Source organism: Oncorhynchus tshawytscha, linkage group LG16 (genome assembly GCF_018296145.1).
Source record: "Oncorhynchus tshawytscha isolate Ot180627B linkage group LG16, Otsh_v2.0, whole genome shotgun sequence".
NCBI classification, from domain to species: Eukaryota; Metazoa; Chordata; class Actinopteri; order Salmoniformes; family Salmonidae; genus Oncorhynchus; species Oncorhynchus tshawytscha.
In genome coordinates, this window is record NC_056444.1 from 49993986 (window position 1) to 50010447 (window position 16462).

At 44.9% G+C, this 16462-nt stretch overlaps 1 protein-coding gene across 1 annotated transcript; it reads left to right on the forward strand.

Moving 5' to 3' along the window:
• Nucleotides 1–1826: 1826 nt before the first annotated feature.
• Nucleotides 1827–14198, forward strand: LOC112215831 (zinc finger protein 567-like). Its single transcript, XM_024375251.2, has 3 exons — nucleotides 1827–2211; nucleotides 11978–13100; nucleotides 13426–14198. Exons 1-3 carry the CDS (start codon nucleotides 2046–2048, stop codon nucleotides 13487–13489), a joined length of 1353 nt encoding a protein of 450 aa, XP_024231019.1. The 5' UTR covers nucleotides 1827–2045; the 3' UTR covers nucleotides 13490–14198.
• Nucleotides 14199–16462: the final 2264 nt, after the last annotated feature.

Here is a 16462-nt window from a genome sequence, read left to right on the forward strand (position 1 = left end):
GGGAGGAGCCTTTAATTATACACCAACCTGGGAGGAGCCTTTAATTATACACCAACCTGGGAGGAGCCTTTAATTATACACCAGCCTGGGAGGAGCCTTTAATTATACACCAGCCTGTGAGGAGCCTTTAATTATACACCAGCCTGGGAGGAGCCTTTAATTATACACCAGCCTGGGAGGAGCCTTTAATTATACACCAGCCTGGGAGGAGCCTTTAATTATACACCAGCCTGTGAGGAGCCTTTAATTATACACCAGCCTGGGAGGAGCCTTTAATTATACACCAGCCTGGGAGGAGCCTTTAATTATACACCAGCCTGGGAGGAGCCTTTAATTATACACCAGCCTGCGAGGCACCTAGACTGAGTGTACAAAACATTAGGAACACCTTCCTAATTAAAAAAAGAAAGTAATTTAACCTTTATTTAACTAGGCATGTCAGTTAAGAACAAATTCTAATTTACAATGACGGCCTACCACGGCCAAACCTGGACGACGTTGGGCCAATTGTGCACCCCTCTATGGGACTCCCAATCACGGCCGGATGTGATACAGCCTGGATACGAACCAGGGACCGTAGTGACGCCTTTTGCACTGAGTGTCTTAGACCTCTGCGCCACTCAGGAGCCCATTGAGTTGCACCCCCTTTTGGCCTCAAAAGGACCTCAGGACCTCAAACTGGGGCGAAGGTTCACCTTCCAACAGGAAAATGACCCTAAGCAAACAGCCAAGACAACGCAGGAGTGTCTTCGGGGCAAGTCTCTGAATGTCCTTGAGTGGCCCAGCCAGAGCCTGGACTTGAGGAAACTGAGAATGGATTACCAAGATTGTAGTTACTTCACAATACTAACCTAATTGACAGAGTGAAAATATGGAAGCTTGTACGGTATAAAAATATTTCAAAACATGCATCCCGTTTGCAACAAGGCACTTAAATAATACTGCTAAACATGTGGCAAAACAATTAACTTTTTGTTCTGAATACAAAGTGTTATGTTTGGGGCAAATCCAATACAACACATTACTGAGTACCACTCTCCATATTTTCAAGCACAGTGGTGGCTGCATCATGTTATGGGTATGCTTGTGATCGTTAAGGACTGGGGAGTTTTTCAGGATAAAGAAGAAATGGAATGGAGCTAAGCACAGGCAAAATCCTTATGGAAAACCTGGTTCAGTCTGCTTTCCACTAGTCACTGGGAGATAAATTCACCTTTCAGCAGGACAATAATCTAAATCACAAGGTCAAATCTACACTGGAGTTGCTTGCCAAGAAGACAGTGAATGTTCCTGAGTGGCCAATTTAAACTACTTGAAAATATATGGCAAGACCTGAAAATGGTTGTCTGGCAATGATCAGCAACCAATTTGAAAGAGCTTGAAGAATTTTGAAAAGAATAATGGGCAAATGTTGCACAATCCAGGTGTGGAAAGCTCTTAAAGACTTACCCAGAGACTCAACCATAATCGCAGCCAAAGGTGCTTCTACAGAGTATTGACTCAGTGGTGTGAATACTTATGTAAATTAGATATTTCTGTATTTCATTTTCAATACATTTGCTGACATTTAGGGGAAAAAAAATCTCAATTTAATCCATTTTAAATTCAGGCTGTAAAGCAACAAAAATGTGGAACAAGTCAAGGGGTACGAATACTTTCTGAAGGCACTGTAGTTATCGTCTCCCTTTACTACTGGTCTGTAGGATACCTTGCCCATGTCGATAGCGACGCTGAATTCCTTGACTAGAACACGGAAGTAGCATTGGAGACGACTTTGTCCAATATATCTATAACTAACCCAAGATAGTTGTATCTGTGTCGTTTAGTGGGTGCAAATGAAGCATAGTGGAAAGAACATGCAAGTAGGTGGGTGAAGCTCCTACTGGCGTGTTGTAGAACGTTTTAGGGAACGCCTCCTCTGTGAAGTGCGCCTGTGCACAAACCCATTCTGTCTGTATTGATGTTGCATGTAATTGTGTGGAGTAAAGAATGACATAGCCTACTGTCGGAACTAAATTACCTACCTAACTCACATTCGACTGAAAATGTATCAACTACAGTTATTGCGCGTGTTTTTAAATGAGCGTTTAACCGCGGCTGCTGTGGAGATTTTCGGGGCAGTTGAGAAAACGGTAGTGGAGTACCAGGAGGAGAATGATCGGCTACGGAGACTGCTGTGGATCACGCCAGAGAAAAAACTACGTAGAATAGGTTCGTATGCTATTCCACTGATATATAGTTATACTCAATCAATTAACTGTTTAATTAAGCTAAAGGCGATCACCGTTTCAACCATGCTAAAGGAGTTGTTTTGAAACTTTTACCGTACATGGATAAAAACAATTGTATGCGTCGCGAAAACGTTTGTTTACGGATGTAGCCGTGGTTCTCTGATTAGAGAACGACACATGGGAACTCCTTTCCAGTTCACGCGATGTGATTGAGATGCTTAATATCAAACATGTTTATGGTCACGCCACACCCTTACTGTACCCACGTGATATGTCACCATAACAGGCGGGGTGGTCTCTATTACTCCACTTGAACCCCACAGAGGCAAACGACATGAAAGCTATGCAATTACTCAACTCTTTTTATTCTTTTTTATATCTTTCTAAAAGTTTTATTGCAGAAAAAACAGTATACAGACAGACAATGATAACATATGCTAGGGGCTACAGCAAATTACAGATTATACAAAGACCTTAAAAGAAACACACATATTGATTGTTTTAACAGCTTTCTTATTAGAAGAATGTAGAATGGTCTTAATGTACTGCTCTAATTCCTTATAGAAAACACGGAAGAGTGTTTTTTTATTAGTGAATTTACATGTATGAATATAAGATTTTGCCATTAGCGCAGTAAAATTGAAGTAAAATGGTTTTTCTTTATCTTTATTATAGTTAAGGAAACCGGGCAGCACATTCTCCTATAAAAAAAACCGAAAGTCATCAAGAATGTTAAAAATGATAAAACTATGAATATCTTTCTGTTTTTTTCAATAATATGTATGACATTTAATGAGCATCTTTCCTGTTGATCCTTAGATATGGTTATCCCAGGGTATGTTACTTTTTCCTTGACTGGAATATTGTATATAGAGGGTATCACGTCTTTAACAGCAAACAATTCACAACCGTAATAGGGAAAGACCAGATGCTTTGGAAAAAATATTTATCACATCGACTGCTCTAGGAATCTGGTCAGCATCTTTCAAAAAGAGGGTGGTGTCATCTGCAAGCTGATTTATGGTAATATCTCTCTCTATATATAAATATAAATTATATCGCTGGATTTAACAAAACTTGTAAGAAGTTGGGTTGCAAGCAGGAAGAGGTAAGGTGAAATTGGGTGACCTTGCTATTCCTCATGAAGCCAGATTGGGTCTCTTCTATAATTGAGTCCAATAATGCCTTAATTCTTTTTGCAAATATAGAGGCTAATATTTTGTAATAGTTATGTACCCCAATTATCGAGGAGAAGCAAGTCTTTCTTGGGCTTAGTTATTAATGTAATCAGACCTTGAGTCAAACTGGGAGGGAGAGCATTATTTACAACGCTTTCAGAAAAGTCCTCCAATGGAAATGGGGCTAACTGTTGAAAAAAAGTTTGGGAAAACTCAGTCCCAGGAGACTTATTTTTTTATGGTGTTCAATAGAATAAAATATCTCTTCAACTATAATAGGGTCATCACACTGTTCCCTCTCAGCCTCCCCAATATATTTCACATCCCCCAGAGAGTCAAAAAAAGAGTTGAGGAAATCTCACAATACTTAGAACTATATAAATTCATGTAGAAGTTGCAGCTACAGTTGGAGATTAATTTGGGATCATATTTAATTGTTGAATTGTGTTATTTTTAGAGTGGTATTTTTATAACCTGAAAAAACAAGATGAGTTTTGTTCACCCTCCTCTAGCAGCTTCTTCCTAGATCTGACAAAGGCTCCCTCTCTGCTTTCAGTTTGTACATATCATCCAACTTGTGTTGTAGCTCAAACAGAACAGATTTGTCCTCCTCTGAGAGACTTTCAACATGCTTTTGAACAAGAGAGGTGATCTTTGTAATTACACTTTCTTCCTCAGCTCTCCTCGTCTTGGCAAGAATACTCCCATATTTTCTTAAATATTTTCTAACCTCATATTTAAAAAGCTCCCAGTTATTACTGTATGAATTGTCATTTATAACTTTGTTCCAGAAGTGTGTAATTAAATTGTTTATCTCCATCTTGACCAACTCGTGTTTTAATATAGAGCTATTCAGCTTCCAGTAGGATGCTCTACCAAGGCCATTATCAGGAATGAAAAGTTTAATGTCAATATAAATAGCTCTATGATCAGTAAGGGGAGTGTCAAGGATGTTAACAGAAATACCCTGTTTATCAAAACATTTAGACACCAGCCAAAAATCTATGCGTGATTGTCTGGAGCGTGCCTTATTACTCCAAGTGAAAGACTTTAGGAAACTCTACTCAGAGAGAACGTTTTCTTTCGTTTTCGTAACGGGTCGTCAAAGAGGCTGGGAGAGGCTGTACCAAAGAGGTATTTCAGAAAACAGAGTGTGATAATTAACCATATAACCAGGGCATGCTCCAGGCAGAAGCAACTAGAGCAGTCGCTTAGGATCCCAGACCACTCATAATAATAATAATGCATTAAAAAATATATACACATACACTACCGTTCAAAAGTTTGGGGTCACTTAGAAATTTCCTTGTATTTGAAAAAAAAGCTAACATTTTGGTCCATTAAAATAACATCAAATTGATCAGAAATACAGTGTAGACATTTTTAATATTGTAAATGACTATTATAGCTGGAAATGGCAGATTTGTTATGCAATATCTACATAGGCGTACAGAGGCCCATGATCATCAAATCAAATTTTATTGGTCACATACACATGATTAGCAGATGTTAATGCGAGTGTAGCGAAATGCTTGTGCTTCTAGTTCCGACGATGCAGTAATATTTAACAAGTAATCTAACAAATTCACAACAACTACCTTATACACACAAATGTAAGGGGATGAATAAGAATATGTACATATAAATATATGGATGAGCGATGGCCGTGTGGCATAGGCAAGATGCAGTAGATGATATAGAATACAGTATATACATATGAGATGAGTAATGTAGGATATGTAAACATTATTAAAGTGCCGTTATTTAAAGGGACTAGTGATACCTCTATGTAAACATTATTAAAGTGGCGTTATTAAAAGTGACTAGTGATACCTTTATTGAGTCCGTTTAATTAAGTAGCCAGAGATTTGAGTCTGTATGTTGGGAGCAGCCTCTCTATGTTAGTGATGGCTGTTTAACAGTCTGATGGCCTTGAGATAGAAGCTGTTTTTCAGTCTCTCGGTCCCAGCTATGATGCACCTGTACTGACCTCGCCTTCTGGATGATAGCAGGGTGAACAGGCAGCGGCTCGGGTGGTTGTTGTCCTTGATGATTTTTTTGGCCATCCTGTGACATCGGGTGCTGTAGGTGTCCTGGAGGGCAGGTAGTTTGCCCCCGGTGATGCGTTGTGCAGACCGTACTACCCTCTGTAGAGCCTTGAGGTTGAAGGCGGTGCAATTGCCGTACCAGGCGGTGATACAGTCCGACAGGATGCTCTCGATTGTGCATCTGTAAAAGTTTGTGAGTGTTTTAGATGACAAGCCAAATTTCTTCAGCCTCCTGAGGTTGACGAGGTGCTGTTGCGCCTTCTACACCACGCAGTCTGTGTGGACCATTTCAGTTTGTCCGTGATGTGTATGCTGAGGAACTTAAAACTTTCCACCTTCTCCACTACTGTCCCGTTGATGTGGATAGGGGTGCTCCCTCTGCTCTTTCCTGAAGTCCACAATTATCTCCTTTGTTTTGTTGACGTTGAGTGAGAGGCTATTTTCCTGACACCACACTCCGAGGGCCCTCATCTCCTCCCTGTAGGCTGTCTCGTCATTGTTGGTAATCAGGCCTACCACTGTAGTGTCGTTTGCAAACTTGAATATTGAGTTGGAAGCGTGCATGGACACTCTTTCATGGGTGAACAGGGAGTACAGGAGAGGGCTGAGAACACACCCTTGTGGGGCCCCAGTGTTGAGGATCAGTGGGGTGGAGATGTTGTTTCCTACCTTCAACACCTGGGGGCAGCCCGTCAGAAAGTCCAGCTGCACAGGGCGGTGTCGATACCCAGGGTCTCGAACTTAATGATGAGTTTGGAGGATACTATGGTGTTAAATGCTGAGCTGTAGTCAATGAACAGCATTCTTACATAGGTATTCCTCTTGTCCAGATGGGATGATGGTTTCATCATCAGTGGGCCTATTGGGGCGGTAAGAAAATTGGAGTGGGTATATGGTATCAGGTATGGTGGAGGTGATATGGTCCTTGACTAGTCTCTCAAAGCACTTCATGATGATGGAAGTCAGTGCAATGGGGCGATAGTAATTTAGTTCAGTTACCTTAGCTTTCTTGGGAACAGGAACAATTGGTGGCCATCTTGAAGCATGTGGGGACAACAGTCTGGGATAGGGATTGGTTGAAAATGTCCGTAAACACACCAGCCAGCTGGTCTGCGCATGCTCTGAGGACGCGGCTAGGGATGCCGTCTGGGCCGGCAGCCTTGCGAGGGTTAACACGTTTAAATGTTTTAGTCACATTGGCCACGGAGAAGGAGAGCCCACAGGCTTTGGTAGAGGTCCGTGTCAGTGGCACTGTATTGTCCTCAAAGAGAGCAAAGAAGTTGTTTAATTTGTCTGGGAGCAAGACGTTGATGTCCGTGATGGGGCTGGTTTTCTTTTTGTAATCTGTGATTGACTGTAGACCCCGCCACATACGTCTCGTGTTTGAGCCATTGAATTGCGACTCTACTTTGTCTCTATACTGACGCTTTTCTTGTTTGATTGCCTTGTGGAGGAAATAGCTGCACTGTTTGTATTCAGTCATGTTTCCGTTCGGCTTGCCATGATTAAAAGCGGGGGTTCGCACTTTCAGTTTTGTGCAGATGCTGCCATCAATCCACAGTTTCTGGTTAGGGAAGGTTTTAATGGTCACAGAGTGTACGACATCTCAGATGCACTTGCTAATAAACTTGCTTACCGAGTCAACGTATACATCAACATTATTGTCAGAGGCTATCCAGAACATATCCCAGTCCACATGATCGAAGCAACCATCACTCCTGTGTTCCATGTGCACGTTATGTTAGCTAATCCAAGTTTATAATTTTAAAAGGCTAATTGATCATTACATAACCCTTTTGCAATTATGTTAGCACAGCTGAAAACTGTTGTTCTGATTAAAGAAGCAATATAACAGGCCTTCTTTAGACTAGACTGAAGCAGGGATGTGGCTCAAAATGGCTAGATTACAGGCTCAAAATGGCTAGAAACAAAGAACTTTCTTCTGAAACTCGTCAGTCTATTCTTGTTCTGAGAAATGAAGGCTATTCCATGCGAGAAATTGCCAAGAAACTGAAGATCTCGTACAACGCTGTGTACTACTCCCGTCACAGAACAGTGCAAACTGGCTCTAACCTGAATAGAAAGAGGAGTGGGAGGCCCCGGTGCACAACTGAGCAAGAGGACAAGTACATTAGAGTGTCTGGTTTGAGAAACAGAGGCCTCACAAGTCCTCAACTGGCAGCTTCATTAAATAGTAACCGCAAAACACAGTGAGTCTCCGGGATGCTAGCCTTCTAGGCAGAGTTCATCTGACCAGTGTCTGTGTTCTTTTGCCCATCTTAATCTTTTCTTTTTATTGGCCAGTCTGAGATATGGCTTTTTCTTTGCAACTCTGCCCAGAAGGTTGTGGCTACTGTCTCTGGCTGCGTGTAGATTAATCCACGTAGACTCAGTCTCAAGTCAAAGTCGAGTCCCGAGTCTTGAGGTTCCAAGTCAAGTCTCAAGTATTTTTTTTCTTCTATCAAATCCAGTCTTGGGTGGATGTTGTCCAACTTGCAGCAGTACAGATCGAGTCCAGGGAGGCCCCTCTGAACAGGGCCCATGAAGTGACCATGCCCCTGGTGTAGTATGTTACTACGCTGTCTAGAGTCGGTCTACCTTCTGCACTGTATGATTTTGACACTGTAGTGGTAATCAAATGTGCCAGTCCCTGCTTTGAGACAGAGTGCCCTTTGGTGTTCTCCCCATAACGCACAACAAAAACTGTTCTGTTAGACCAACAGTTCTTGCTGCAGCAAGATAGGCACTCAATGCCATAACCGGGCAAAGTGTATGCAACTCACAAATCTCCTGTGAGGGCTGGTTAATGTGATGATGAAAGCACCTTAGGTAAGAATGCTGGAGTTGGCCGAAGCACTGCCTTAGATCCATCTTCTGCTAAATTGAGGCATGATGGATGGGGTAGAAAGCATGCTTAACTTAAAAAATTGCCAATAGAGAGCTCACATAGCTCAAGTGAAGACGGGCTCAAATGTTAGGCGCATAAGTGATTGTAGGACAACGTATAACTCCTATGAGGGTACTGAAGGAGCTTTGGGGGGCCGTAACCTGTGGGCACCATTCATGAATTGCGATACAAGACGGTTTGCCTATGGTGATGCACCTGCAATCTGGTCATGACCCATAAAGATGGGTACCATATACATTTTGAAGGTAGAAGGGGACTTCCCTGTAGCCACAGGCTCCTGGAGGAAAGTCAAAATGTCAGAAATTGGGCAGGTGATTCTGCATGGTCGACACACCACTTCCTGAACACATTCCACATTCCAGGAATACATGGTTAGCGTAAAGGATGCCTGTCTGCCTGAATTGTATCGATTACCAAGGAGGTCAACCCTGCAGCTACAAGGCGGTGTAGGCCATACCCACGCCTTCGGTATGCTGGGTTTGGGGTGCCAAAGCTTGCCTTTCGACTTGTGATAGGAGGTCCGCTCGAAGAGAGATGTGGAGCAACAATGTGGAGCAATGTGGAGCAACAAGTATAACTGATGCGCTCTCGAGGCTGATCGTCCTCAACCTGAGGGACCAAGGTATTTGGTGGAAAGGCATACATCAGCCCCCTTGGCCGTCTGTGTGATAGGGCATCAACCCCGAGTGCGCCTGCTGGACCCTTTATGGAGAACCACATAGGACAGGGAAGGGCAACTTTGATGGGGGTAGGGCCCACAAAAAATCTGAACTCATCATGAGGTGCCGCAGTTGCTCGCGGGTCTGTGTACACATATGTTGATACGAGGGCCTTCAAACGTTGCCCATCCATGACATAGGACAATGGGTTAAGTCTTGCAATGCGAAGAGGGCCTCCTCTGGAGAGAAGCTCTGCAGCCTGAATCTCCACCTCCGGCAGGTGTATTTGCTCTGAGTGATGTAAGATGACCGTTTTGCCCAAAGCAGTAGCTCCCTTGTTTACCTGGTGCAGTGCCATTGACCTCACTCCGCCCTGGCGGTTGATATGTGTAACCACGGTTGTGTTGTCTGTCCATATCAGTATATGTTGTCCTCTCAGTACTGGGAGGAAGTGCCGGAGTGCAAGGGGAACCGCCTTGAGCTCCAGTACGTTCATGTGAGTTGTCCATGTTGCTGACCCTACACCATGAACCCCTGACTGGTTCAAGACTGCTCCCCATCCCTGTATGGAGGTGTCTGTGGTCAAAGTCGCCTGGTTGTGAACTGCGCCTAGGGGAACTCCACTAGGAATTTGAAGCGCCATTGTATTGCTCCCCAGCAACTCGTTGAAACTGTCAGCTTTTTGTTTTTGTCCCCTCCTGTCACCTGATTTATTGGTCGGTGGATCACGGGGGGGTGATTAAGGGGTTTGGAATGATCATTGATTTGTGTAGCAGACTCATCTGATAAATATCCGGAGGCTCCGCCCCCAAAGCGTGCAAGTCGAGATTTCGATGCTTTGTTTTTTTTGACAGTGAGTGCAAGACCTGCTACCCTGTGCAGCCGCTTGAGCATGTTCAGCTCCCAAGCTAAACATGCAAAGTGTATCCTCATCTGAGGCTGGGAGTTGGATTTTCACATAAGAGAGGTGTATTCCAAGACAAAGGTAACAAAAAATTGCTTTTTGTTTTGGTGTGTCTCGTGTATTCTTTCGATTGCCTTAGTATCGGTTTCGGATGCTTTGAGAGAAAGTTATACTTACTGTTGGCGCCGACCTGTCATGCTTTGGGGTCGAGACTCCCGCCTAAATATTTATCAAGGTTCGGGCTCGAAACTCCCGCCTATATTAAGCTATCTTACTGGCACAGTCAAGCGTGTACTGTCAGTCTCGGCGTTGGTCGACCCGGTAGCCTATAGCACTGCTGAGCTCTGTGATCACAGCAATACTCCAAGCGAGGGAGTGGTAATGGTGGTGTGGCAGTCAAGACTTCCTCAGTACGACATCCTCGTCCACCCACTGTGCTGTCAGACTCAGCATGCTCATGGGGCTGACATCACTGGTCCAAATGTCAGTCTTGAAGCTAATAGCAGTAGCAAGTAGCTCAGGGATGTGCATTTCAACAATACTGTGTAACTCCAGTAGGGCAACATCTGAAAAATAGCTCCTACTTGGTAGTGTGTACCGGGGCTCGAAGTGCTTGACCAGTCGGCGAATAGCATCACCGCAATTCATAAATGTAATATCAACAACCCATAAAGTCCACCCTCTTCTCACTGTGACTGTCCGTGTTCCTATACCAAACGTGAGTGACGTGAGAATGCTCTGTATGATGGTTGTGTAAAACTGAAACAGCAGCTGTTGTTTAACCTTGTACTTTTTCAGTTGTCTTAGAAAGTACAGTCTCTGCTGGGCCTTCTTGATGATGTGGTTGGAGTTGATGTCCCATTTCAGTAAGTCGCTGATGTAAGTGCCGACTAATTTGAAATAATCTGTCAGTGTTATTGGTTGGTCAGTGAATATGACAGGAGCCTTGAGGTTCTTTCTTCTCCTGTAGTCTATTGCTATCTCTGTGGTTTTTGAAGCATTGAGCATGAGGTTGTTGTCCTTAGACTTACGTCACCATCCGAGCCACTTCACAGTGATACTGTGTTTCATTGTTGTTTGTGATGAGGCTGACTATGGTAGTGTCGTCAGCATATTTAAAGACCTTAACTGAGGTCTCCTGAGATGTAAACTGGTTCATGAAGAGGGAGTAGAGCAGAGAAGACAGCACGCAGCCCTGTGGTGCACCAGTACTGAGGGTCAGAGATCAAGATGTCAGATTGTTTAAATTGACATTCTGGCTTCCCTTGCATTCAATGTTACTGGCATCAACAATGTCATAACCTTTATGACCAGACCACATCAGATAGATGGCCTACACATACAGAGACATAGGAGTGCTGTTTCGCTCGCTTGGATGCTTTCTCCAGTGAGATACATTCAGCCTCTTGCAAATTGGCGAAAAATTGCCCCCACGTGCAAAGCTGTCATCTAGGCACAGGGTGGCTACTTTGTTTAACACTTCTTTGGTTACTACATGATTCCATGTGTTATTTCATATTTTTGATGTCTTCACTATTATTCTACAATATAGAAAAACGTTTTTTATTTTATTTTAAAAAACCTTGAATGAGTAGGTGTCCAAACTTTTATTTTGACATGGTCTATTGATCCATGAGACACCAGATTCTTCTTCTTCTGTGCTATTATTAGATATTTATCTTGAATCGTGTTATTTTTATATTGTCGTGTCTCAGTAGGTCACTAGGCTATTAATAGGAGCTAAGTGCAATGGTCAGGTCACTCTGGGGAAGACATCAGCTTGACATCGAAATGTCAGTCCCTTGAATTCATCCTGAACAATGGATTAAAGTGGGAAATAAGAAACTCATATCTGCCTTTTTTGTTTAGTGCTCCAACTCCTTTCTGCCACGAATTAGTCCTTTTGGACGTTTTACTTGGTAAGCCCTTTTGTTGGATATTTGTCATTGTTGTCGGGAATCCATCCTACTTTCTTTTGTTTGCTGTAGCACGGAGGCCTACCTTAACTCCTATATAGCTAACCTCTGCTCCTCCTCCCCTTCCCTCCAGACTCCCTGCAGCTCTCTCTCGCTGTCTCTGAAGAGGAGGTTCTCCCTGAGCAGCAGCACTGTGAGCCAGAGTGGAGCCCCAGTCTGGGGCAGGAGGACCCCGAGCCCACACAGATTAAAGAGGAACAGGAGGAAGTCAGGACCAGTCAGAAGGAAGAGCAGCTTCAAGGGCTGGAGGCTGATATCGTAGAGTTCCAATTCACTCCTTCCTGTGTGAAAAGTGAATGTGATCAGGAGGACCCACTTTGGTCCTTGACTCTTCCCCAAACCCAGACTGTGGAAAACAAAGAGTGTGACTCTATACCAGTGGAACTCAAACCTTTTGGCACTGTGACTCACCTAAATAGTCTCGCCATTCCCCGTAACCCTCCAGATAATGATAACAATGCCTCCAGCCACAGCTCAGCCATAAGCAGAGACCCAGTAGCACTTGACAGCAGCCCACAATTGGATTCCAGCCCACCATTGGATCCCCACCCACCACTAGAGAAACGTTCTTCCAAACCCAGCATGACGTCTAGAAAAACTCACCGCTGCTGTGACTGTGGTGAAATGTTTGCTCCAAAAGCTGACCTGCTGAGTCATGTAACTCTAAACAAGAAGAGACCCAGGGAATGCTGCTTCTGCAACACCTGTACACTGAAGGCTCATGTCCGACTCTGTCACATGGAGAAACCCTGCACCTGCCCTGATTGTGGCAAGTCATTCAAATACAAAGGAGATCTGTCCAGGCACATGAGGATTCACACAGGAGAGAAATATTTTAGCTGTGGTGACTGTGGGAAAAGTTTCAGTCTCAAGGGGAACCTAATGAAGCATAAACTGACTCACACAGGAGCAAAACCTTTTAGCTGTGGTGACTGTGGGAAGAGCTTCAATCGAAAGGAGAACCTAACCATGCATATACGTACTCACACAGGAGAGAAGCCATTTAGCTGTGTCGACTGTGGGAAAAGCTTCAGTCTCAAGGGGAACCTAATGAAGCATAAAATGACTCACACGGGAGCAAAACCATTTAGCTGTGGTGACTGTGGGAAGAGCTTCTCTGTCAAGGGGAACCTGACCACACACAAGCTGACTCACACAGGGGAAAAACCATTTACCTGTGGTGACTGTGGGAAGAGCTTCAATCGCAAGAAAACCCTAACCATGCATACGTATTCACACAGGGGAGAAATCATTTAACTGTAGTGGCTGGGAAAAGCTTCAGCGTCAAGAGGAACCTAATTGTGCACAAACGGACTCACACAGGGGAGAAACCATTTAGCTGTGGTGACTGTGAGAAAAGCTTCAGTCGGAAAGGGGACCGAGAGGGGCTCATACTGACTCAAACAAGAAATAAACACTTTTAATGTGGTGACTGCAGGAAAGATTTAGTGTCAAGGGGAATCTAACCACTCATAAACTGACAAAGGAGTGAAACAACATGGCTACTCAGTCTGGTAAAATATTCACTCCTAAGGCTTATCTGCTGAAGCACGTCCACAAAGAAAGAAAATATGAAGAAAACTGAAAGAAAAATATGAAAAACATGATCCTAAATATAACACGTCAATTTAGTGAATACCATTGGTGTTTAAATTGAAGCTTTCAGCATGAAATATCTTTTATCTTTTGACTTTTATTTATCTTACTATGTCTTTGTTTTAAATGTTTTAGTGCAGTTGTGAAAAAAGTCAATAGTTGGAAGAGTTGCAAAGGGAATTGAAAATAATGCCATTGTTAATTAATACTTTTTTTGGTATTAATTAGGCTATTTTCTCTTGAAACATATGGTCTCTACTAGAAACTCATGAACAATATGGACACAGATATAAAAAAAGTTATACTTTATATTATTAGAAATTTTAAGTTATTCAAAGTCAAATTTATTCAAGTATAAATTACCATAGATTGCCATAGATTACCTGTTTAATTACCAAAAATGATGGTAACACTGGTAATTTACCAGTAGTTTTACAACCCTAGGCCAGACTGCTGTTATTGATACATTAAATATATGCTTTCCAGAAAAGGGCTCCTTCCATTTGTCCAAGACTATTTCTCATCCATTTTGACCTAATGCTGCTCATTCATGATATTGTTTAATCTTGTACAGAGTAATGATATAGAGTTGAATAATTGATTCTCCCAGATCATCCTATTGTCACGCCCTGGTCGAAGTATTTTGTGTTTATCTTTATTTATTTGGTCAGGCCAGGGTGTGGCATGGGTTTTTGTATGTGGTGTGTATATATGGGGGATTGTAGCTAGTGGGGTGTTCTAGATAAGTCTATGGCTGTCTGAAGTGGTTCTCAATCAGAGGCAGGTGTTTATCGTTGTCTCTGATTGGGAACCATATTTAGGCAGCCATATTCTTTGAGTTTGAGGTGGGTGATTGTCCTTAGTGTCCTTGTATCTGTCTAGTGTTAGTTTGCACCAGTTTAGGCTGTTTCGGTTTTCACATTACGTTTATTGTTTTTGTATTGATTCGTGTTTACTTTGTTTTTATTAAACATGAATCTCAATAGCCACGCCGCATTTTGGTCCGACTCTCCTTCACACCTAGAAAACCGTTACAGGATCACCCACCACAAACGGACCAAGCAGCGTGTCAACAGGCAGGAGCAGCCCAAAGAGGAGATGCGTAAGAAGGATTTCTGGACATGGGAGGAGATCCTCGACGGGAGAGGACCCTGGGCTAAACCAGGGGAGTGTAGCCGCCCAAAGGTGAAACAGGAGAAGAGGCAACAGAGGCAGCAGCAGCAGGAGCAGCAGCAGCTACAGTGGGAGAGGTTGCACCACCTGGAGAAATGGACATGGGAGGAGGAACTGGACGGGAAAGGACCCTGGGATCAGCCTGGAGATTATTGTCGCCCCAAAGCCGAGCTGGAGGCAGCAAAAGCAGAGAGGCGGCATTATGAGGAGCTAGCACGGCAGAGTGGATGGAAGCCCGGGAGTCAGCCCCAAAAAATTATTGGGGGCTCACAGGGAGTATGGCTACGCCAGGTAGGAGACCTGCGCAAACTCCCTGTGCTTACCGGGGGGCTAGAGAGACCGGGCAGGCACCGTGTTATGCAGGGGTGCGCACGGTGTCCCCAGTGCGGGTGCATAGCCCGGTGAGGTATATTCCAGCTCCTCGGATCGGCCGGGCTAGAGTGGGCATCGAGCCAGGTAAGGTTGGGCAGGCTCGGTGCTCAAGAGCTCCAGTGCGCCTGCACGGTCCGGTCTATCCAGTACCACCTCCACACCCCAGCCCTCCGGTAGCAGCTCCCCGCACCAGGCTTCCTGTGCGTGTCCTCGGTCCAGTACCACCAGTACCAGCACCACGCATCAGGCCTACAGTGCGCCTCGCCTCTCCAGCGCTGTCGGAGCCTTTCTCCTCTCCTGCGCTGCCGGAGTCTCCCGCCTATCTAGCGCTGTTAGAGCTTTCCTCATCTCCAGCGCTGCCGGAGTCTCCCGCCTGTTCAGCGCAGCCAGAGCCTTCCTCCGACACAGCGCTGCAGGAGTCTCCCGCCTGTTCAGCGCCGCCAGAGCCTTCCTCCTCTACAGCGCTGCCGGAGTCTCCCACCTGTTCAGCGCAGCCAGAGCTGCCAGTCTGCATGAAGCAGCCAGAGATGTCAGTCTGCATGGAGCAGCCAGAGATGTCAGTTTGCATGAAGCAGCCAGAGATGTCAGTCTGCATGGAGCAGTCAGAGATGTTAGTCTGCATGAAGCAGCCAGAGATGTCAGTCTGCATGGAGCAGCCAGAGCTGTCAGTCTGCAAGGAGCTGTCAGTCTGCAAGGAGCTGCCAGTCTGCACGGAGCTGCCAGTCTGCACGGAGCTGCCAGTCTGCACGGAGCCGCCAGAGCTGCCAGTCTGTAAGAAGCCGCCAGAGCTGTCAGCCTACATGGAGCAGCCAGAGCCACCAGCCAGCGTGGAGCAGCCAGAGCCGCCAGTCAGCATGGAGCAGCCAGATCTTTCAGTCTGCCAGGATCCGCCAGTCAGCCAGACTCTTCCAGATCTGCCAGTCAGCCAGACTCTTCCAGATCAGCCAGACCCTTCCAGATCTGCCAGTCAGCCAGACTCTTCCAGATCTGCCAGTCAGCCAGACTCTTCCAGATCCGCCAGTCAGCCAGACTCTTCCAGGTCTGCCAGTCAACCAGACTCTTCCAGATCTGCTAGTCAACCAGACTCTTCCAGATCTGCCAGTCAACCAGACTCTTCCAGATCTGCCAGTCAGCCAGACTCTTCCAGATCTGCCAGTCAGCCAGACTCTTCCAGATCTGCCAGTCAACCAGACTCTTCCAGATCTGCCAGTCAACCAGACTCTTCCAGATCTGCCAGTCAGCCAGACTCTTCCAGATCTGCCAGTCAGCCAGACTCTTCCAGATCTGCCAGTCAGCCAGACTCTTCCAGATCTGCCAGTCAGCCAGACTCTTCCAGATCTGCCAGTCAGCCAGACTCTTCCAGATCCGCCAGTCAGCCAGACTCTTCCAGATCCGCCAGTCAGCCAGACTCTTCCAG